Genomic DNA, 25,118 nt, shown 5'->3' on the forward strand with positions numbered 1-25,118 from the left:
GAATATCTTTACGTATGCCTTGCAATGCATGTGTAAACAGATCACTGCATAGGATTTTATGTAAATGAGATCCTATACATCATCATATACATGAGTAGCATTTCATGGAAGTCTTTCCACTTTAGTACAGGTCTTGAACACCATTTTTAATGACCACATCTATTTATACACATGTGCTATGATTTACTTAATAAATTCTCTTTTATTAGACTTCTGGGTTTTTTTCAATCTTTTTTTTCATTTTTGAACAAACTTGGTGCTTAACTACATTTTTATTCTTTGTATTTACCTCCTTAGAGTAAATTCCTAGCAGAATGCAATTGAAGGATATACTTATTTTATTTTTGATATTTATTTCAGATTGTACTCCACAAAGATTATACCAATTTATACTTCTATCAGTTAAAGACAAGAGTGCCAGCTTGCCCATACTCTTATAAAAAGAGGATTTGTCTCATATTCTCATTTTTGTAATTCTGTGGGTTGAAAAGATGATGGCTCATTCTTACTCAATTTAAATTTCTTTGATTTTTAGAGAGAGTTAATAGCCTTCCATATTTTTATTTCTTACCTATGTTCCTTTATATTTATGCTCTTGGAATACTTTCCTTTGGGGCATTCTTTTTTCTTTTTTCCTCATTGACTTGTAAGAACTCTTTGTATAATGATATTTTCCCTTTGCTTGTCCAGAAATATCACAAATATATTTTTCCTCACTCTGCCACATGTCGTCTAAACTTATTTATGATTTCTTTTGCTATAAAGATTTCAATTCTTGGGTAGTCAAAATCTTCAGTCTTGTGTGCTTTCTTATATTCGTGATGTATTTAGAGACATTTCCCTACCCCAAGATTTGAAAAATATTTACCCACATATCTTAATTCTTTTATGTTTTCATTTACATTTTTCATCCATCTGGAATTGATTTTTGTGTAAGGTTATACTGGTATTTGATGTTTGGCCAATTCAGATGATCTAGATACATAATCACAGCTCTTCAAACAAAACAATACTGTAAAGCCTCCCTTTCTTGCTCATCCATTCTATTGGACTTGGAATTGAAGCTCTTTGGTAAAGATTTTGGCTCATACTTTTCTTCAAGCAGAGAGATAATTTGTCTTTCATGTCTTCCCTCTTTTTTTCTGTTCCTGCTGGACAGTGTAAACAGAAGTCCTGTTTATGACGACAAAGCACTTTTAGGCAGATTGGATGGCACAGTAAGAATTTGGCAGCTGTGATCTGTCAAGACAGATATCACTGATTTATGGTCTGTAGCTACACAGGTGAAATAAAAAATGAGGGCTGTATATCCAGTCTTCTTCCCTAGTGTAGATGAATAGTCTGTGTAACCACCAATTCTTAATAATGCTAGCAGGCAGCTCTTCTTCTGAAAGAGGAAAGAAGGTTGCCTGAATGGGTGTACTTTAGACGCAGACCATATGAGAAGCACATAGGAAACTTCAAACAAAAACTGTGGATTCCTCAGGCCTGATCTTCAGAGATCCTGATTATAATTGCTGAAAGTGGAAAGAAAAAAATCCATATTTTTTCCTTAAAAAAAGACTCTCAGATAATTCTCATATGACCCAAATTTGATTTAGATATTTACATTGTTTCTTCACTTAGTTTTGATCATGTGGCTTGGCTTGTTTGGGGGACCTGACCTTAGAACTCCTGTAGGTAATTCTCATTGGTCTGGTTATGTCCATGACCATGTTTAGATGGTGGTATTAGGCGACATCCTTTTTCTTGGCTAAATTTCAGATTCAAGGATTCACCTAGAGAAGTTTAATTTTATTAGTCAACATTCTATGCAGTTTGAATAAATCATCACCAACACAGACTGAAATTTCTCTTAATGATTTGAAGACATTTTAATTTTTTGAAAAATCTGAAATGTAGCAATAATGTTGGTGAATATTTTACCGTTCGTTGCCACCAAAATATTTTCTCTCTGAGTTTTACTTGGTTGAGAATTGTCAAAGAAATAGAAAATCTCTTGATTTTTTAGGTACTTTTACATTTGGATTAATTATTAATCCAAGTAGGACATCCCTTAATAAAAAGGACGTAAAATGACAAAGGTCATTCTTAGTGTTCCATGAAGATACTAAAGATACCAAAGAGCAATAAAGTCAAAGTTGATAGCATCAATTTTAGATTTTTAATGTTTTATTGTCTTGAATGTGCTTGCTTTGCCTTAGCCATGATAGGTCCGATGGCCAAGCAGTCCTTGTCACCAGTGGTTCAAAGAGAAAATACTGCTGTTACCAATCACGGTTGGAATTTTTTCTTTTTAACAAGAATCTTGCTCCTCTGGTCAGATGTCCTTTATGCTTGATTTTTCTGTTTCAAGACTCATGTTGATTGACTTGGCTGTTTGTAAAAACAAGGACCACCTTTAGTTTAACTTCATACCCTCATGAGAGCAGAAAAATGTTCACAAGTTGTTTTTGATGTGGATTTTGACTTCATGGCTGTAAAGTAAAACAAACTGTTTTATTACAGTTGATTCCATGTCTTTAATACTCAAGGAATGAGAAGAAGCAACAAAGTCAATGGCTGTAGTGTCACCCTCCGATGATTTAGAGTTTGCTCTGGGAAATGCTGAGACTCTAAAGAGGCTTCCCCCTCCCTTTACCTCTGAAGACTAATCTTCATCTTTTCTTATCACTCCTTGTCACTGCCTTTCCATCTCGTTCTTCTTTGGAAGGACAGAGAAGTTAATAGAGGCAGATTGGGAACAAGGGGATGAGAGCAGGAAGAAAAGGAAACCAGTATCTTCCTATATCTCTACTTTCTTAGTTCGTCGTATAATATTGTCATAGTCAGTCCAAATAATTATCCCATGAAATAGCCATTGATTCTACAGAGGAGAGAATTAGGAGTTAGAGAGATTGATAACTGGTAGAGCTGAGATTTTAAACTCAGATATCCCTGACTCCAAAACATGCTCTTTGTGCTGAGTCACCAGAAGGAGACCTTGGAAGAGACCTAGTTCAGCCTCTTCATCTCATTATCTAAATAGATACATTATGTATATGTTACTGTTCATCAGAAACATATCTGTCAGGGTCCGTGCTAAGCACTTTGCATGCATTATCTAATCTAATGTTCACACAAACGATATAAGGCATGGAGGGGTTAAGTAACTTGTTTAAAGTCATCGATGGAGTCAATGGTACAGTGGAGATGTCAACTTGAGGCTGACTGGCTCCAGAGTCCATTGTTATGCTCTGTCACCTTGATGTTTTTCTCCTAGGAGAGGAAACTAAAATTTACAGAGGAAAAGTGAGGTTGCCAAGAGCATCGCTCTTGGGTGGCAGAACAGAGCCTAGACTCTGGATTTCCTAAGTGCCACTTTTTAACTCTTTTTTTTTTTTTTTCCTGTTCCACCATGGACATCACTGGATCACAAATAGAATAAAATAAAAGCCAGATCAGAATGTAACTGGAACACTTTGTGGCCCCTGATTCGCCCCTTAGGGCTCTGCCATCTGCATTCTCATCAACTGCTAGGGAGCTTGTTCCTCTGTGAGAAATCAAGTGTAGAAGTGTCTTTGTGAGTGCTAGCTATTCAAAACCTACACGTCCGCACATTATTTTCCTTTTTAATATTAGTGAACACTGAATATAATCAGAAGACAGATTTTTGATAGTTCACTTTATAAATCTAGTTACAGTTAAATTTATTCATTGCATGAGATTATTTTTAAAATTTCTGTATTGTCAAGAGCAGCATGTCAAAATGTGGTGAAAATAGTTCTTTTCTCAGAAACACTGGAAACATCTCTTGAGTTTAAGCAACTTTCCAGTGCAGTGTGTATAATACATCACCTGTCTCTGTTTCAAAATTGTCATCAACAGAATGGAAACTGTAGCACTTACCCAAGGATCAAGTACTGAAAGAAAAATAATCTACCTTCTTAACAGTCACATGACTTCCATAAATCAAAGCTGTTTTCTGAAAGAGATTGGTCTTTAGCTTTACTGAGTGAGCAGCAGTGGCTGTTGGCCTTTGATCAGGGAGACCTATGATGTGATTTGGAATTGAATCGTCTTCAATTCCTTTAGTGTTTCCTGGATGCCTGCAGAGCATGTAGAGGGTAGCGTCTGACATGATGGGCAGAAGAGAAACATTGATGGTGCCAGAGACCCTGCTCTTGCCCCTCACAGAGGATAACAGACATCAATTCAAATAGAGAATTCTTAGCCTTGCGTCTCTCCTTTCTTCCTCTGTGTTCTCTCTTACAGCTGCGGCTGTGCTGTAGGTTGATCCTGCAGTAAGGATGAGACATAGTCACTCCTCCATGCTTGATAGAGAACCATGCAGTGAAACTTGGCCTGTCGCAGGCACCCAGGGTGTGGCTTGTCCTGCCACACGGAGCCTTCTGGTTCTTATGCTTTGTGTTACACACACAAATGAGTCATGAAGAAGAAAGATGAATGATAAAGGCATGAAAAGCCCAAATGTAGTGCACAGGAAGTAAAAAACTACACGTTTAAGACAATCCCATCCGAAGGCATCCCTTTCCTCTTTGCCTAGGGTGTGGTCATGGTTGGGCAGGTATCCGTACTCCAAAGACTTGTGCCACAGTGAGTGTGGATTTGTTCATATCGCTAACCTCCACCCCCCGAATCTCAATATCTTTCTGTGTAAGAGATCAAGACTAATACTATTTATTGAGCACAGGGAACCTCTTTCTCTCTCCTTTGCATAAATGCAGCGTGGTTCTGCTAGCCTTGCTTGTTATTCTGTGTTCTATTCCCACAAGGAAAAATGAGCTAGACACTATGATTATGTGTGGAATGGCTATAAAATAACAAGATGGTACTCTTCTGCTGGGCAGTGGCATTCACATTTATGCCTAAACGGGGTCCTCCTGCATGACGCTCCTGCCAGACCTCAGACGTAGGAGACCTCAGACGTAGGCAGCTTGGATGGAAGTAGTTGTACTGAGTTGTTTAGAGTGTGTCTGCGTACTGTGTGGGGAGCCAACCTTATTCCTTGTCAGTTTTTGCTTTTTAAAAAGCTCTATCCCCACCCCAGCCCCATTATTACATAAATACTGTGCTAAAGGATTTTTATCTGGTTTCCCCGTTGAACCCTATCTTAAAAGAGGAGGATGTGCTCTTGCTAATGTCATTCTAAAGAGAATATTTGCTGGCTCTGAAGTCATGTACAACTAGTTCAAGTGATCATAATGAGGGTCTCCTAGAATGGTTTTTGAGTGAGGAATATCACGTAGTTTAAGTTCTGTATGTTGATTTTAAAAACCAATTTTTAAATAATAATTTTATGTTTATTATATGTTTATATGATATTTTATATAGTTCTATATATCACACCTATATGATATAATACATATGTGATATATATATATTTTTTTTTCTTTGTTCTTGTTATGCTAAAGGGAAATAACAAGTTGATCTCAGAGATACACCTACTGGGAGATGTGGCCACAAAGGTTTAGTTATTCATGTCCCTGAACATTTATTTCCCCTGGAGATAAAGTAATTTGAAGCTCTTGTATAAGTTTACATTAGACAATAAATATGTAATATTTTTTGGAATCGGTGTCTTGGAGAGATTGCAACATAGAGGGCAGATCATTTTGTATGTGTCCTCGTTGCTCGTTGCTCCCCACTCCACGTGAAAAGCTTTCCCCTGGAGGAAATAGCTTTTGTGCATAAAATGTAGCTGCTTATCAGCACCTGCTATATGAAAGGTGAAATCTGGCTAAAACAAACACTGAAGGGAACCACAGAGAGAAAAATGCCACCAAAAGTACTAAGTCACTTCTACACATTTGGTGGGGTTATATCATATGATTTTTATGTACAGACGCTTCAAGGAATATCTTCAAAGTGGATTTTACAGTCACCCTTTGCCTCGTAGAATCCCCCACGAGTCGTGACAGTTCTTTGGAGTAGGCAGGAATAGCTAAATCATATATGTGTGGCGAAATCAGAGGTGAACTCCTATTGGTAAGAACCCTTATTCTTCACATTTGTTTGATACGTTTGCAATAGCCCTCATAATAGCATGTTCATGTGGCATAATTCCCCTAGTGACATCACACGTGGAAAGAAAAATGACCTGTTTCTTTTAACACGTGTATTTTCTTTCTGTAGGGCGTGTTGGAGAGTTTCCTGGGCACCGCTGTCTCTGGAGCCGTCTTTTGCCTCTTTGCTGGTCAACCACTGACTATTCTGAGCAGCACAGGACCCGTGCTAGTTTTTGAGAGGCTTCTATTTAATTTCAGCAAGTATGTATATACATATCTACTTATAAATTAGAATTCGTGGACTGGTAGCCCATTTGTAGTCTAGGTGGAGCACAGAAGAGTAAGGCGGTAGAGCAGCATGCGGGAAATTAAGGTTTGGAGGTTGAAAGGTCCCTAGGGATTAGGTAGTCAGCCCGTGTTCATGTATGATTCCCGTGCGTGGGATCCCCTCTTGCCCTCCGTCTCTGTCCCCTGCCTTATTTTCCTGCTTTGTGCCTCTGGAGGCTGACGACAGTGGACCACGACACTTGGGCTCCTTCGCCCCCTGGCTCCCTATAGGGTTTAGCTAACGCAGGAGCGCTGGGAGCACAGGAAGGCAGAAAAGTTAGGGTGTGTTTGCCTCACTGTCACCAGCACCCTCTCCCCATGATCTCTGGCTTGTTCTCTCAAATTTCCCCCTGTCGGGTGGCTCCTCCACCCTGGCTCTCACCCTCCCCAAGCTCTGGTGGCTTTTCTTTCCTTGAGCTTTCCAAGCTGGGAGGTAGATGACATCCCCAAGTACCTTGCCATTTTCTGTTACTCACACCTCAGCAAATAATCCATGTATTAGGCTTTCCTCAAAATCCCACTGGAGATTGCCTTCTCTTTCCTGCCATGATTCTGACTGACACACTAGAGAAAGGAAATGACTTGTTCAGGGTCACATGGCTTGTCCGTGAAAGAGACTGACGTTCCCGTGGTCCGCTGCTCCTGACCCCCATTCCAGCGTTCTTAATTCAAGGTGCATGTCTAGACTCGGCTGAGTAATGCTTAACATCTACTGAGTGCTGACCACGTACAAGTATTATCCTAAGTACATATCATCTACCCCCTAATTTATTTCTTGTAGCAGTCCTGAGGGGGAGAGGCTGCCTCCTGTTTTATAGACGAGAAAGCAGCCATGGAGTAGAACCAAGTTGCTGAAAGTTGCATCACCAGTCATTGGCAGGTCTGGGATTTGGATTCCTGTTCTCTGACTCCAGAGCCTACGTCTCCTGGAGTCACTAGACATTACTCATGGGCATGGCAATTGTGATACCAGTATTTTCTTTTAGAAATTATATCTAGTCACTTGTGATGGAACATCATGAAAGATAATGTGAAAAAAAGAATATATATATATATTTATATATATATAAATGACTGGGTCACTTTGCTGTCCAGTAGAAGTTGCCAGAACACTGTAAATCAACTATAATGAAAAAAATAAAAATCATATAAAAGAAGAAATTGATGGATCATTTTAAGAAGGAGAAAATTGAGTTAAGCAAAATTATCCAAGTGGCCACATTAGCATACAAATAGATTCAAAATCAAATTGGGTATTCCAGCCTCTTTCTAATGAACTTGATAGCTCTGAGAGAAAAATTGCCTTAACTGGCAAATCTCACTCCTAAGACAGATTGCAGAATTTCCTATGACTTGCTAGCATTCCTTGTTGGAATTGCTATATACTTCTATTGTTACACGGTTTTAGGATTTTAATGTTGGAAATGTCATTACCTATCCAATAGCTTGTGGCATAAGGACTCATGTATGAAACTGTGGGTGCCATCAAAAATGATCACAAGATAGAGGGGGGAATGAGGACTTAGGGCTAGTTCTTGGAAAACTGGCTTGAGAAGAAAAGTGAGAGTTTTCCAGAAATTTAAAGTTTCAAGTTTTAAACAGTGTTCTGTTTTCCGTAGATCGTTACTACAGATCCCTCCATCGTATTCCTCAGAAGGCCACTGGAAAGAAGTCAGCTCATGTCAGTTTATAGAAAGATTCAAACAGTTTTTTATATGTTTAAGAAAATGTTGTGTGAGACAAGAAGGCCTTTGTAGAAAGATTAAACAGGCATGTGCTATAAACAGGAACAAACATGCACAACCTTTGCAGAAAGATTTATTGGATGCAACGTGATCAGAGCCTTAATCTACAGAAAATGTTTGCACCCTGGTTTGCTTTAGATAATTGTACAATAGAGATTAGTTCCATTCGCTAACGAAGTTCCTTTCTCACTTTCCCTTCTGTTTCATCATAATTGGAAACTTAAATATAGTGGCAAGCGATTCATTTGAAAACAGTTGTAAAGCAACACGAAACGTTTGAGGAACCGTGCTTTAAATTCATCCCTGGGTAACATGTGACATTTACGTGACAAATCTTGCACTTATTTCACAATCCTGTATCTTTTGCTTACACGTCATAACAGCAGTGCTAATATTTTGTCTAGATACAGAGTATTTGTGTGGACCCCTATTTCTCAAAACGTGTTTCATTTACTAGTCCCATTAGATGCTCCATGAAGAGAAAAAAAAAAAAAAAGCTTCTGTGATCCCAGTAAGTCTGGGAAGTGCTGTATATATTATGTCTCCTTCTTGATAATTCACTTCCTACTTTAGCTTACTAAGGGATCTGAGAAGTGCTTTGGTAAAGAAATGGTTTTACTATGTTTTGCCCAGATTTTCCCCATCGTATTTTCCTTTTTTTTTTTTTTGAAGAAATAGATAAATCTATGTTTTGTGAGTTCAGCGGACTCCAACAGTAGCTCCGTATAATCTACAGATTTATCTCTGACTTGGAATATGGGTTTTAATATTTGCCCTATAAACTGGGCAATTATAAAGGAATGTGAATGTTAGGCTGTCAAGTTTTAAAATTAGTAGCAGAACAAAGGAATAGCGTACAACTTTCCAAAAAACACTCGTAGTTTGGTTCCCCAATTCTGCAGTCTCTTTTGCACTATTTTTACACCCATATCCCCAAAATAGAGAATTTGATGCTTTTTGCTCTTTCTTAGAAGAATCTGAAAGGAGTTTAAACAATGCATTCTAAGCCACATAGAAACTTTGTAGTTAAAGTTGGATTTGAGCCTGTATGATTGTCGTTTGGTCATTTAATAATTTCTTTCTTATATTCTTTGAACAATTACCTTATAAGCTTTCAAATTATGGTTTTCTTCTATTGAATTATTACACTTATTCACTCAGCTTAGGGAGTTTATATTTCTCTGTAGTGGCTGGTTTCTGAAGTATGCTTCAAATGGGAATTCTGTTCAAAACCACCTCTTAAAATATCTAGAAACATGCAGTTCCCTTCATGGCTCAGTGGTTAACGATCCCAACTAGGATCCACAAAGATGCAGGTTTGATCCCTCGCCCCATTCAGTGGGTTGAGGATCCATCATTGCTGTGAGCTGTGGTGTAGATCGCAGACTCGGCTTGGATCTGGGTTGCTGTGGCTGTGGTATAGGCTGGCATCTACAGCTCTGATTCGACCCCTAGCCTGGGAACCTCCATACACCACAGGTCTGGCCCTAAAAAGCAAAAAAAAAAAAAAAAAAAAAAAAAATCTAGAAACACTTACCGAAAGGATATATACCCATTTTCTCCTTCTAATTCACCATAATTTCTTTGGTCTCTGTTATCATTTCCAATTCCTTTTTATAACTTGTAACTTTTTATAACTTAATTAGCATTTAAACTTGGCACCAAGGGGACTGATAGTTTTATTGGCTGTAACATTGCCTTTTATTGTAGTCATTAGTGTTTAGGAAAGTTTCTCATCTTTTATTCTTCTTTCTTCTTGCTGCTGTAAACATACCAGTTTCCTAATGGAGTGCACTTGGTATTAGTGATTTCATTTGGATTATTCTTACAGAGCAACTCTAGGGGCATTTAAGGATTTTACAGCAGCTATTCTGGTATATTGTTTAGGTCCTAAGATTTAAATTTATATGTGCATTTTTTCCCCTTTGTACTCACACCGATAGTATTCCTGACCATTAGCTAGTGATTAGATTTGTTTCTCATCCTGTCCTGTAAATATCAATTTTGTAAACAACCATTAGCATTCTCAGAACAAATTAACATGGCTCTAACTTTCATCTTGTTAGGGAAACAAAACTAGGTAATTGTTTAAAACTTTGTTTTAAGGAAAAAATCTATTGGCTCAGAAGTAGTAAAACTGTTGCTGAGCTTTGACTTGGAGACGGACTCATTGTGTGATGATGTGAATGATCTCAAATTCCTAGAATTTAGCTTTTTCTAGAGCCTCCTTATCTGAGAAGACATGCTGAGGATTAAACCCTGGGGTTCCAGACCTAAAGGGAACGGGGAGGGGATGCAAAATATGTCTTCAGGAAGATTTCAGGAAATCTGTGGAGGATAACCTGCCACCAGGTGTGACACATCTCCTGCTTTGGTGATGGATTCCAGTTGGCGTGATGGGGCAAGAAGGAAACAGAGGACCGTGACTTTAAGGCCGCCTCATCATGAGCTAAGTACAAATTGGACAGGAGGAGCCATGGTGTCATTTTTAAAAGGACCAGTCCAAGAGTACAGAGGTTTGGTTTCTGGTCCAACACCACCATTAAAGTCTTGGCATTGGTGGATTAATGCTTTGTTTCCATTGGCCTTGGTGTCTTCATCCATCATGCGAGGCCTATTGGACTAATTGGTGTCTGTATTGGGCTTCTCTAGAGAAACAGAACCAAGAGGATATGTACATGCATCTTTAAGAGATTTGTGATAAGGAATTGGCTCACATGGTTATAGAAGCTGCAGAGTCCAAAACCTAGGGACCAGGGAGAACTGATGTTTCCGTTCAAGGTCCAGCGCTGTCTGCTGGATAGCTGGGAGGAGCCTGTGTTACACAGCAGGTGGAGCGTCTTCTCTTGCTTGAAGGAGGCTGGTCTTTCTGTTCCATTCAGTTGAAGAATTGATTGGATGAGACCCACTTCCTTATAGAAAGCCCTCAGCTTTACTCGAAGTCTGCCAGGTCTAACATTGAGTAAATGTCAAGCTCGTCAAACCCACCTTTAAACACCCAGAACAATGTGTGGCCAATTTTCCGGGCACCTGTGGCACAGCCAAGTTGACATACAAAGTCTAAGCAACTTTTAATTCTAATATCCAGTAGCAATTTCAGTTGGTCATCACCTGGTTACCTGTGATAGCTCAGAGGCCAATGACAGTAACTGTCTCCGTTAAGTCCCCCACTGCAGGCTTGCCTTGATTTGTCTAGCAGGTCTTTATTGAAACCCCTCTGTATGCTGGACACTCTGCTAGGTAGAGAATTGGAATTTTCTTCTAAGAGCAGTCTGAAGCCACCAAAAGATTTTAAACTGGGACATCTGATTTACATTTGAAAAGGTCTTCTTGGCTGTGAGCAGGGCAAGCGTGGATATTAGTAAGGAGGTTCTCATTAGCACCAGGCAAAGACTTCTTGGTGGTCCAGACTGGGTTGTTGGTGGTGAGAGTGTCGGTACGACATCTTTGGGAAAGCATTAAAATTTGTATAGTTATCAGAAACTCATTGTCTAAAAGCAAGGCCATAAAGCCTCAGGCATACAGTGATCCTTGATTTATTTTTTTCTTCTACAGAAATATGATGACTACTATCTGCTCTTTCATCACAAAAGATGACAAAAAGTATTTTAAGGCCTTCTCCACATAGTTTTAAAAGAATCAGTCTGAAATAGTAAAATGTCAGCACTTGACCCATCTTTCCCTAAATGTGGATCTTGAGCTATTTACTTACAAGAAATGAAAGGGCATCAAAACGGGGGGCAGGGGGAGCGCTACGTAGAATGTAGGTGGCCTGTTCTGAGATTGCTCTGGGACAGGCACAGACTGAAAATAGGTGGTCACAAGAGTCTTCACAGACAGCTTCAGCAGGATACTCTGTCTGTGAGCAAGCTTCAGGATGAGTAGTACCATCTGGTGGTAACATGACAGTGCAGCTTTTCTTGATCTAACTGTACCCTGTGTAACTGTTCCCTCCTCCCCGAGTTGATGGCATGTGGTCCTTAGGGAGCCTCACACACAGTCTCATGTCACGTGCTTTTTAAAGTAACTCCTTCCTCTTCTTGGCCTGCCCCTTGCTGCTCTGTCCAGAAAGTTCCAGCTTATCCTTAAATACCTCGAGCTTCTTCTGCAACTTCATCTGTCCCTGCCAACCAGAATTAGTTATTCCTTCTACTGTGACTCTCTGGGGGAACCTTTAAATACAGTTTCATCTTTTATAGTGTGCTTATGTGTATCAGTTTGTCTCCTTCCATAGACCTTGGTGACTTGGGGACAGAGAACATAATTATCTTAGTGTCTTCCTTAACCAGTAAAAAGCTCACAAATGTTTATTGAGCACATCCTGGGTACCAGTGTTATGCTTTCAAATCGTTTATTCTGTAAATGCCACAAAGGCAAAGATATTTTTTGAATGACAAAGTTAATAAGTTGTTTACATTTACGTGGTATGACTACTTTTGTTGTGCTTTCCTAAAACTTCCGGAATTACTTCTTTTTGCTTTTTAGGTCTGCACCTGTGGCATATGGAAGTTGCCATGTCAGGGATTGAATCAGAGTCGCAGCCACCAGCCTACACCACAGCCACAGCAACACTGGATCCAAGCCACATCTGCAACCTACACCACAGCTCACAGCAATGCCGGATCTTAACCACTGAGCGAGGCCAGGGATCAAACCCAAATCCTCATGGATTCTAGTCAGGTCTGCTACTGCTGAGCCACAATGGGAACTCCTGGAATTATTTCTTTGTGGTAGCCTCATATCACTAGACCAAATCCTTGAAGGTAATACTTTTTAGATAAAATCAAGAATGAGCTTTATCTCTAGTGGCTAAAAGTGATCTTATATTTTTAGCAGTCATTCTGCAGTCATTTGGAAGTTTTGTATTATTCTTTGTGTTCCATGGAGGAGGAGGAGTCTAAATATCTTCCTTTCTTCCTTCCAGGGACCATAATTTTGACTATTTGGAGTTTCGCCTTTGGATTGGCCTGTGGTCAGCCTTCCTGTGTCTCATTTTGGTTGCCACCGATGCCAGCTTCTTGGTTCAGTACTTCACTCGCTTCACCGAAGAGGGCTTCTCTTCTTTGATTAGCTTCATCTTTATCTACGATGCTTTCAAGAAGATGATCAAGTTGGCTGATTACTACCCCATCAACTCCAACTTCAAAGTGGGCTACAACACTCAATTTTCCTGTGTTTGTGTGCCACCCAACCCAGGTGAGGGCATCATGCTTAGTGTTTGTGCTCACCCGTGTTTGGAGGAAGCCATAGCCTCCATGCAAATTTTCAGTATGGTACCATGATTCTCAGGAAAGGGGTTTCTTTTATTTTCTTTGAGAAACCATCTTGCTGAATTTAATTTCATTGCCTGAGCTTATCTTAGCCATGTGATTCAACAAGGAAGTGAAACTAAGAGCTGGAATGGGAGTATAACTAGCTCAGTACTTTGAAATTAACCCAAGATGCAGTATTTGAAAGGAAGTTTTGTGTACATTATTCTTGATTTTATCTGATAGGTGAGGAAGCCAGGTATCTAAATTAACAAATCTGGGGCTCAGACAAGCCTAGTCCTCTGAACTTCTGTTCCATATTTTGCTGATTTCTTATTGCTATAGGAATCTCTTCCTTAAGTAAATTCTAAACAGATTATTTTAAACAAAATACTCATTCACTTTATATAACTTGAAGCATGAAATTAAAACAAATGCAGACTAGAGTCACCTGGTAATAGATAGAGCTTTATAGTTCATCTGTGCTAGACATCAGTAAGAAAGGAGAGGAAACGAAGTAAACAAAAGAAATCAAAGAAGGGATATTATGTTCTTGAAGAAAGTCTAAATTCTAGACTTAGGAAAGACGTACAAGTAACTTTGTGGTAAGGAACATAATTTTATATAGTCTCAGCACTTTAATATTTATCGTACTGAAGCTGGGTTGGCATTAGAACTTTGTCACCCAAAAAAGTGCTCAGTTTGGTCTTTGGAATTTTTTTCTTGGAGTAATTCATCATTATTTTATAATATCAAAGGCATTTGGGGAAAAAAAAGATCCACTTTGGGGAAAATTACTTTACATCTGCTTTAGTAGAATGAGGGGTAGACATTTGCATCAGATGATTAAATGCTAGTAGCGCTAGTGATCCTTAGTTATGCTATTAGCTGCAGGTCATTGTCCCTTAAAGTAAAAATTGATACGCAAACCATGCTTTTTGCCTAAGGTCTTGTAGCACCAGAAGCACAGCAGTGTTTTGAGGGCTGTGTAAACTCAGGCTTAAATGTAGGGTGTGATCATGTAATATCCACTTTTATCTATCGATTCTAAAGGAAAAATCACTTACTGTTTACAGTAAAACAAACATGACTGTATTATAGACTGGAATGCAAAATACTTATGAATTTGAAACCTAAACGATACTGTGAAGAATTTTAATGCTTGTGTAGGCTGTGTCAGATGACTCCCAGATATTTGGGTGGTCTAACTGCATTCTTCTCTGCTGCTTTGGTAAAAGACTTACAAGACCCATGTGCATCTTGAGTGGTGGGAGGAAAAACAGAATCTCCCCTAAAAATGGCTCAGTCAGTGACAGTGATGAAAAGATAAGGCATTGTTGAGCTTTGCACTCATTGGTTCTTTTGTCTTGTTTAAGGAAAATCGGCTCACATTAAAATAAAACCCATGCTTAAAAGCAAACAGAGACAGGTATAAAAGTAGAAATTTAAAGATTCAGGCAGCACAAATGCTGTAGATATAAAAGCTGATTATTGCTAAGATGTATACTGGTTAGAAATATTTCCAAACTTAAGAAGTACTTGGAAAAGAATAAGCACTTCATATATGATAGATATGACTTGAATCAATTAAATGTGTTCCTAAGAAGTTTGGAGTTAGTAGATGCAAACCATTACATTTAGAGAGGATAAGCAATGAGGTCCTACAGTACAGCACAGGGAACTATGTCCAGTCTCTTGGGATAGATCATGCTGGAGGAAAATACAAGAAAGGAGATATATACATGACTGGGTCACTTTCTGACCAGCAGAAATTGGCACAACATTGTCAATCAACTATACTTTTAATTTTTTTTTTTCTTTTTCGGGCCGCATCTGCAGCATATGGAAGTTCCCAGGCTAGGGATCAAATCAGAGCTATAGCTGCTAGCCTACACCACAGCCACAACCACAGCGATGCCAGATCTGAGCCACATCTGTGACCTACACCACAGACCACTGCAATGCTGGATCCTGAACCCACTGAGTGGGGCCAGGGATCGAAGCCACGTCCTCAAGGATACTAGTCAAGTTTGTTACCGCTGAGCCACAATGGGAATATCCATAAAAATTTTTTAAAAAATGAAATTAAATATGCTCCCAGGAGAAACCCCCAAAATATATATTATTGTTATACAACTGTTAGAGCTCTTCCTGGGAGATCGGAGAGGAAACTCCCCCTCTAACCATGCATTCAGGACTTTCAGAGGAAGTCCAAACTACACAAGTTCAAAATGTAAGATCACAGACATATTTCACTGTGGAACTTCCCTTTTTGCTTATTTATTTGCCCATTTTTGTATATTCATTTATCATGGGAAACTGTATGCTGTGGCGTTCTGATTAATCATACATTCAGATTTTCTAAAAGAAAGAAATACTGCCTGCTGCATGGAGGTTTGAGGTGTTCAGAAGCCAGATGAGGGCTTTGTCAGCTTACCTGTCACAAAGGAGATGTCCCTGGTGTCAGCCTCACCCCTGCCTGAGGCCATTGGAAACTTGCTTTCATTGGATGCTGGCTGAGCAGGTCATAGGAAACCAGGGAAGGCATATCTGAATGCGTTTTCATTGTGGAAAATACAATGAAGATTTTACATATAATCTTCCTCCCAGGAAGGACCTCTGTTTTCGTGAGAAACTGGTGTTGAGGCTTGGACTGATTTAACCCAGGCATGGCAAGTGCTGGCTGAAGCGACATGACTTTTCCTTTGACCCTCTTCCCCAGGTTGTGTTAGGAGTCTTGGGAGTTCCCTGGTGGTCTAGTAGTTAGGACTCGGTGCTTTCACTGCTATGGCCCAGGTTCAGTCCCTCATGTGGGAACTGAGATCTCACATCAAGTGCTACACACTGGGGCCAAAAAAAAAGTCTGTTCTGAGTAGCTCAGAGCTGTCTTAGAAGGATTCTGACAGTTCCCATTCCCTCTGTGGGTACCAGGAAAGCAATGCAGCAGAGCTCTGAAGGCAGAAAATCTTGTATTCAAGTCCCACTTGGCTAATGCCCAGAGGATGATTTTGGGCAAGTTCCTTTTTCCCAAAGTAGCTCTGCCTCATCTTCCTCATCTGTAAAATGGGGTTAATAATAGTCCCTACCTTACAGAATTGTTTTGAAGAAAAAACGAGATCTTAGAGACAAAGTATTAGGATACTTTCTAATAAGTAAATGTTATCCATTTAATGACCATCATTAGTGCTCTTATTTGTTAAAATGTTGGGAGTTCCCTTGGGGCCCGATGGGTTGAGGACCTGGCATTGTCACTGCTGTGGTGGGGGTTTGATCCCTGGCCCAAGAGATTTTATGTGCTGCTGGAGCAGCCAAAAAAAAAAAAATGAAATTATAAAATAAAATGTAGGGTTCCTAAGTATGAGTGCTAGAACGAGCAAAGCAGTCTCCCTCCTCCTGTCTTCTGAACAAACACCAGGCAGGTAGCTCATTCTGGAATAAGACTGTTGGTTGTACCCTATAATTTTAGAGTTGCTCAGATGAGTGGCACTCAGGAAAGATATGTACTTGAATGAGTGGAATTATTTAAAACCTATGGAGATAAAACCTCTTTCAGATATGGAAAAAGGCAAATGGATATTTAGATTTTCATGATAATCTCATGTTTTAAAAAACCCTTTTAAGATTAATGACTGTGTATCTCTCCTATAGCCTCAATATCTTACTGCATCAATCCATCATAAATTTAGTGCCTCATGATAAAAAACTGAAAAATGAGAGTGGTAGAATGATAGAGTTGCATGTACACCTAGAGTAAGTCTTCTAAAAACAACAAAAGATCGGCCTTTCATCGCAACATGCACTCTTAGTAAAAGAATTCAATCGATGAGTCAATAATATTTAAACTGGCGAATGACTTGTTTTTCAACACTGGGACAGTATGTAACGAGGAACCAGAAACTGCACAGATGGAATCGTGTCTTTGCAAACTGAGAAACAATTTTACAGGAAAGGACACAGGGGTCGCTGAAAACTGTATTCATGGCCACAATAATATTATGGAGTTTTGGTGTTTTGTCAAGACAGCTCTTCTTTCTCCTCCCGTCTTCATCTTTCTTGTTCTCACTTGCTTCCATGAAACTTGATCACCTCCCGTGTTTCCTCTTCTTAAAAGGCACTTTTCCATCCCTGCTTCCTGCTCCCATCTTTTACTCAGTAACCCAAGTCACACACTTCATTTCTTGAAGCTTAGTTTGCAGTTGCTGTGAGGAAAGTTAGCCATGAAATTTGACATATCAGTCAGGTTTGTAGCCCATAGTTTTTGTGCTAAACATTCACTTTTCTTAGAAATAGGATAGTTATTAATTAACATGGAGGTAGTAGGTGTTCTGTTTCTCACTGTGCCTTGATGGTTACATAGCAGAAGTGTATAAGCAAGAAATGATATGGTTCAGAAGCCCAAAGTGAAAACTGAAAAAATCCATTTGAAAAACAATTCACAGTATTTCATTTCATCACCAGCATCCCAATTTAGAAAATTGTTAGTGTGATAAAGCGTAAAGAGTAAGTGCTTTGGAGTAAAGGAAACTGAGTTTGAATTTTAGCTCTAGTTTGCACTGTGACCCTAGGCTAGGCTCATTTCCTAATCTCTTTGTTTCATAATCTGTGAGCTGGGTTAGTAATTATACTTACTCTTAGAGGTTGCTGTAAGGATTAAATGAAATAGTGTGCAAAATTGTCTGGCACCTAACAGAGTAAAAATTTGTTTTTTTTTCTCATTTTTTATTGTCGCATAAAAGATGCTCTAGCAGTTTAAGCTCTTTGTAGTATTTTTTAAATTATTTATTTTTTTGTATTTTTAGGGCCGCACCTGCGATATATGAAAATTCTCAGGCTAGGGATCGAATCAGAGCCGTAGCCACTGGCCTACACCACAGCCACAGCAACATGGGATCTGAGGCGCATCTGCGACCTATACCACAGCTCACGGCAATGTGGGATCCTTAACCCACTGAGCGAGGCCAGGGATGGAACCTATGTCCTCATGGATGTTAGGTTCATTTCCACTGTGCCACCATGGGAACTCCTTTCCTTGTATTCTTTTAAAGGGGCTCAAACATTTAACTCCCTCTGAAATTTTCCTGGAAAATGATCTTTTTTTTTTTTTTTGGTCTTTTTGCTATTTCTTGGGCCACTCACGCGGCATATGGAGGTTCCCAGGCTAGGGGTCTAATCGGAGCTGTAGCCACCAGCCTATGCCAGAGCCACAGCAACGTGGGATCTGAGCTGCGTCTGCAACCTACACCACAGCTCACAGCAATGCCAGATCGTTAACCCACTGAGCAAGGGCAGGGATCGAACCTGCAACCTCATGGTTCCTAGTCAGATTCGCTAACTACTGAGCCACAACGGGAACTCCTGGAAAAAGATCTTGATTAGGTTTCCACTGGAAGTTTACCAACCAGCAAACAAACAAAAAACCAAAAACTAAGGTACTGTTGTAGATAAATAAGAAATAGCGAAGCGATGTTTAAGGGGAAAATGTTAAGGCACTCTGTGTGTCACAGTTATATCATTTAACAACTCTTCCTAATCTCATACTACAAAACTATAGAGCATTATGCATAATCATGTAGGAAAAGGCTTTAACGTCCTACAGGTGTGATGTCTCTTTCTAAGAAGAATCTATCTACTGCATTAAAAAACATAAGTGCTCAAATTTTGAAAACAGGAGACAGGATGTAAACTTTCCTCCTTCCCTTTTCTTCTCCTTCCCTTTCTTCTCCTGCCTTTTCTCCTTCCCCTCTGCCATCAGGAAAAATTTATGGAAGCTATAGTTCATTGCTTTTTAAGAATTGTGTTACTTGCAGTGAGGTCGAACATACACATATATACACATACACACATTGCTTTTTATAAAATGTGTTGCTTTTTAAATAGTGTTAATTATTTTCTTGACTTGGTCAGAAATTCATTTGCCCTAGACGTTAGAACTTAATTTCTATTCTAATACGGGTGTTCATTTCCTTAATGTGTCAAGGTTGCAGTGACTTATCCACTCAAGGGCATGTTAATATTTTGGAAAACGTCAAAAGAAATTTTCTTACCAGGTGTTGGTTTTGTATCTGGAAGGAAAAAGTAAATAGGCTTGCTAAATATTCTAAACAAATTAGGAAGGCAAGCAAAATTGCCTCAAGGGGATAGACACTATATTTTACTCTTAACAGAAAGGATATATTGTATTGATTTAGTGTTGACTGTTCCAGGGAGAACATGCTTAATAATGGATGAATGATTAAGAGGAATAAAGCCTTTTTCAGGCACCAAGTGCATCATTGTCTATAGTATTTTTAAGTAAAACATGGCCTTTTCCCTGGTATGAAACTCTCAGCCCAGATCAAGTGAATGGAAGTAAGCCTGGCTTCCATTGCCACACCTTGGTTCATTTCCAGCATGAGGAGGCTTCCTCATGTCACTAGGGTGGAACTTCATAGTCATTTTTAATATAATTTTTCCATTATCTTAATAAATGCTATCCACTGATATGTTATAACCATTAAAAAGAGCTACTGGATCGTGTCTTCTGTGGTCGGTCCTGTATTATGGGCAATATGTACTTCATAATTAGCCATTAAAAGAAAATTAGGACATAAAAATAAACTTAATGCACCTGTCATATCGTGTATCATATGCTATGCAATTTTATTTTTACTGTATGTCATTCTGTCTTTGAATTATAAAGTAGGTTCAGATCTTAGGTTGAGCGTTAAACAGGAGGTGCAAGGCCTTCTGGTGTAGTGTTACTTAAACTTGCATTTGCCAAGACACTTCCCCAGCACAGCTAACATTTTGTCACTCATGGTAACATGTTTGTTTGAGAAAACCATAGATATTTGAAAGGCTCATCATTTTTAGAGACCTTTTATTGAACCTAACCTAAACTGTAGCAGCGTCTGTCTAATGCAGAAATTGGAAAAGGGGAAGCAGTGATTTTGGATAATCACAAGACATGGATAATTCTCTAGCTCTGGGTTTGCATAAAACCCAGATTTGGAAAATATTTCCCAGAATGATGTCTATACACGTCCTAGATGTAATGAGGGGTGGGTATGGAAGTTTTTGTGAAAGTAGTGCCTAAATATATCCAGCTTAATACCAGCTGGTAGTTCAGCTCCAGTGCAGAGTCAGTAGGTGAGTGTGGGGTGAATAAAGTGTCCGTGGATTAAGAACATCATAACTTGAACTTGTCTGCTGGTAGTGATATCTCAAGCATGAAGCTTGGTAAAAATACTTAGGAAAACAAAAAGCGTAATATCAAAAAACAGTGAATAAAAACTTTCTATTAACTTTAAGACTTAAGGCAAGATAGTGACAGATGATTTCTCAAGAGCCATTTCTCCCCAAATTTTCATCATTCACTTAGTCATCCCTACTAAAACTAATAAAAATTTTGCCCTTTTATTGAAACTTAAACTAGAAACTTAAAGCATAAATATTTGGCTTCATCATGAGGCACTTTTTTTGCTCAAGTTATCTAGAACCCTTGGGTAAATCTGACATGGCCATGCAGGTAAGAAGCTATTCATCTATTTTCCAGTTACTAGGTTGCCTTGAGTGTTGCTTAAATAGAATGGAATAAACCATTGTTTCATTATCACGGAGAATACTCTTAATGTTTTTCTTATTCAGAGCAGGTTAATCAGTTCCACCCTAAGAAGCCAAGTTGAGAGTTTAAATTCAGATTTGACTAACATTTATTAAGCACCATCCAAATGCCAGATATCTTACTAGTGGATTTTAATAAACTATATATATATATATATATATAATTACAATACTATTATGTATTCGATCATTACATAAACCTTGCAAGGTAGCAGACATTCTTCCTGGGGTGAAATTCTGCTTTTGTCTAGGTCAAGAAATGAATAGTAATCTTAGGTACCATTTATTTAGCTCTTACCTAGTTCTGGACACTGGTGCAAGCAGTTTTGCCTATATTGTCTTATTTAATCTACATGGTAACCTTTTGAGATGGATGTTGTCAAATCCAGTTTCACCAACGTGGAACCTGTCTCTGGTCAAGAGGAGTGGAGTAATTTCCTCAAGATTATATGGTGGGTGTTGGGGACACTGTGCTCCAGAAATCCAACACAATTCTCCAGGTCCTCCTTTCTCCACCCTGTGGTGTGGTGGTGCATCACAGCAGGCAGCTCTGCCTCGGTGGCTGATTGTTGCTCATACTTGACCTCTTAGCCTCAAGAGGGCTTTGTGCATGTTTCAATGGTACCATTTCTGCTGATGTGTAAGGCAGAGGCTTCATGGCATAGTTCCTGATGCCAGGTCACTAGAGGATGAAGAATAGCCTTAAAGAGTACAACTGGGAGTTCCCGTCGTGGTGCAGTGGTTAACGAATCCGACTAGGAACCATGAGGTTGCGGGTTCGATCCCTGCCCTTGCTCAGTGGGTTAACGATCCGGTGTTGCCGTGAACTGTGGTGTAGGTTGCAGACATGGCTCGGATCCTGCGTTGCTGTGGCTCTGGTGTAGGCCAGTGGCTACAGCTCTGATTCGACCCCTAGCCTGGGAACCTCCATATGCCGCGGGAGCGGCCCAAGAAATAGCAAAAAAAAAAAAGAGTACAACTGACTTTCCCTACGAAGGGGGTATACTGATGTTGATGGGTGGCAGTCACCTCCTTTTTCTGCAGCTGTTCCTTCTCTAGATCTCTCCTTAAACATAAAGAAGAAATAAGCCACTTTAAGATGGAAAACTCACAGACACATTTTTAAACATCTATTACTCAGAGTGTTCATCCCTCCATTCCAGAGAATCAGCTAGAATTTGATACATGCAAAGGAGAATCAAGAAGTGAAAATCCAAGAAATATAAAGTGATCAACCTGTGGAAATTCCCTGAAACTAAGTAGGGGACACAGACTAACCCAGTGGCAGTTGGCTCATTCTCAGCTAGATTCCTAGGGCAAAGTGTTTCTTTGCTTCATAAGCTGTGGGGCTGAGCAAATAGTGAAAGCAGACAAAGTGCAGTGTTTTGGCTTTTCCATTTCACCTTTCCAGAATCCTAATTGAGAATATTACGAATTCTATAGACCCAGATCATTCTGCAGTTGGTTGCTGAAATATTTGCACTGTATTTGTCTGGATCCAAGTGGTGACCAAGGGTGCTTATAGACCAAGTTCCCAATGGGAATTGATCATTTTCTCTTCGGTGAGCTTCAAGAAATTAGCTTTTAATCTCATTTACGGGCTTTATCATATTCTACCAGTATGTATTTGTGGAAGTGCCTATTTATGTATTTATTGTGAAGTCTTTCTCTTGCAGCAGCTACTTAATAAACTAAGTAGGAAAAATATCTACTTCTCGCTGGCCTTTTAATACAGGTCTTTTGGGATTCTGAGAACCAGTGTTCTTTCATAGCTTGTCTTGGAGGAAAACTGAAAGGTAAAAAGAATTTAGTTGAGCGCATTGACATGGATCTAGAACTCAAGAGCAGTTACTTACTAAAAACTCAGCTTGGAATCCATGTTCACTCATGATCTTTTTTATCTGTCATTCATTTTGCAAAGAAAGAGCCGGGGATATCTTCTTCCTCCCTTCTCGCTCCTTGTTTTCATGCAGAAAGCATGTTGCCAAAAGACCTTCACTCTCTTGTGACAGGAAGCTCATAAAACTGCATTAAAGAATTTAGCTTGGGGGGAAAGCTACTCCGACACCATCTAACTAGTGCCTTTGATTTCGAATATGCTGTTTTCCTGCAAATGGTTGGAACAGGTCAGGCATTTCATTTTACAGTTGAGATCTGCGTCATCAGACGTTGGTGAGTGTGATCCCACCTTGAATTCTGGGGCCACATAGATTGTCTTGATTTTGATGAATAAAAATGCTGGATAGGAAAGAAAGAAGGATGAACAAGGTTTTGGTTGACTCTAACCCTGGGGAAGAAACTGGGCCTATCTTGGCTCAGAGACCCATCCAGCATGAAACAGATATAAAGCTATACCTGTTATATGCTTTTGCATATTTTTAAGTGAGCACATGACATAAGAAAATGTGCTTTGAGCTTTTTAGAATGAAGTAGTAAAAGAATTCGAGGTTTTATTTATAATCATTTACTAATATCTTCCTTTGGGGAATAGGTTCATGTTTTGTCTTACTGTTTCCTTTAACCTATTTTGATTGTTTCTATGATATGCAATGAAACATAAGGGATAAGAAAACAGAGTTTAAATATGTGCTTGTTTTACTGCTGAATTAGGAAAGCCCTGGCATCAGCTAGCATTAGGTTAAATGTTTAACAATTCCAGGAGTTCCCGTCATGACTCAGCAGAAACAAATCTAGCTAGGATCCATGAGGGTGCAGGTTCTATCCCTGGCCTCACTCAGTGGGTTAAGGATCCAGTGTTGTGTGAGCTGTGGTGTAGGCCCCTGGCTCCGGCTCCAATTTGATCCCTAGCCTGGGAACTTCTATATGCTGCCAGTGCGGCCCTGAAAATACCGGGAAAAAAAAAAAAAAGAAGGTATTTTTGAGTTCCTGTTAGTTAAGTACCAGACTGGGAAGATTATGGGAAAAAGGAATGAATGAGACATATCCCTTTTATTTTTCTTTCAGGGGTCTCATGTTATAAATTTCAACAGTCAAATAAATTTGTTTCTCCTGAAAAGTTTATATAGACGGTACTTAAAACATGGCAAAATAACAAGACAGGCCAGGAGTTTGGGGCTGGCATGGAGGGGAATGCTCTGGGACCAAGCAGTGATTACCAGTTTGGATGTTCAATGAGCTTTGTGATCCTTCAAGATAAAAAGTTAGTGGCGTTATTTCATAATATTTCCATAAATTAGGGATAGCTCTGCATCGCAATTTATTTTTCAATACATCCAGCTCTACGTAATAGGAAAAAGACTTATCTGATAAAGAAAAATTTTATAGAATACTTTTTAAATAGTATGTTTTAATTTTAGGCTCAGAAATAGAAAACAATGACATTATTTCAAAGAGGAGGGTTGGTTTAATAAATTAGTTTCTTCTGCAGGTGACATCTTAACTGACAAATGATGCCATTGTGTATGAAAATAATTTAAACATTAAATATTCATGCCCATTATATTTATATAATTTATTATGTAGTACTTCATTGTTTGCACATGTTTTGTGAAGACATACTTTCTCATGTGAAATCCAAATTTCCAAAATTCTAAGATCAGTTAATAATTCTTCCATTTATGAGATCTGACCACACATGAAGCCAGCGATCAACTTCCTGATGTATTAACAGCCATTTTTTTTTCCCCACTAGGCAAAAGAGTGCCTTTTAATAACAGAGAAGTTTTTGGTTTTCTGAAACAAATTACAATTCGATCTCCTTAAACATTTGTTACTGTTTCTTGTCAGATTAGAGCACAACAGATATGTCCAAATTTTGCTTATTTTACCCAGGTTAAAGGTAAATACAGTTACAATTTTAAAAAAGTTAATTGTGTCTTTATGTTGTTATTGAAGTTTTTTTTTGAGATTCCTAATTATGCATATAGGTCATTTTAATCTTATTTACTTCTTTTTATAGTAAAAGATGGTCTTTTTCTTACAGTTAATATCTCAGTGTCTAATGATACCACATTGGCTCCTGAGGATTTGCAAACTGTTTCTTCTGCTGACATGGTAAGTGACTAAATTTTTCAAGTCATTGGCATATTATATATTCTAATTATAATATTCATAATATGATGTTACCCACCTTTCAGCAATCCTAGTCTAAAGATCGTAATCAGTGATAGTGGAGGGACAGCAAAAACATTTTCTGTGCTCTAGTTAGCTTTTTTTTCTTTTCCTTT

The 25,118-nt window shown here is 38.9% G+C and overlaps 1 protein-coding gene across 10 annotated transcripts in view; it reads left to right on the forward strand.

The window, feature by feature from the left end:
• Positions 1-25,118, forward strand: part of SLC4A4 (solute carrier family 4, sodium bicarbonate cotransporter, member 4) — a 408,259-nt gene that overhangs the window by 313,743 nt on the left and 69,398 nt on the right. For all 10 annotated transcript variants that reach the window (XM_021100503.1, XM_021100500.1, XM_021100504.1 and 7 more), the window contains 3 exon segments: positions 6,136-6,269; positions 13,005-13,276; positions 24,875-24,945. In XM_021100503.1, the coding sequence (XP_020956162.1) occupies positions 6,136-6,269; positions 13,005-13,276; positions 24,875-24,945 (477 nt within the window).

This window comes from Sus scrofa, chromosome 8 (assembly GCF_000003025.6).
Source record: "Sus scrofa isolate TJ Tabasco breed Duroc chromosome 8, Sscrofa11.1, whole genome shotgun sequence".
Classification (NCBI taxonomy): Eukaryota; Metazoa; Chordata; class Mammalia; order Artiodactyla; family Suidae; genus Sus; species Sus scrofa.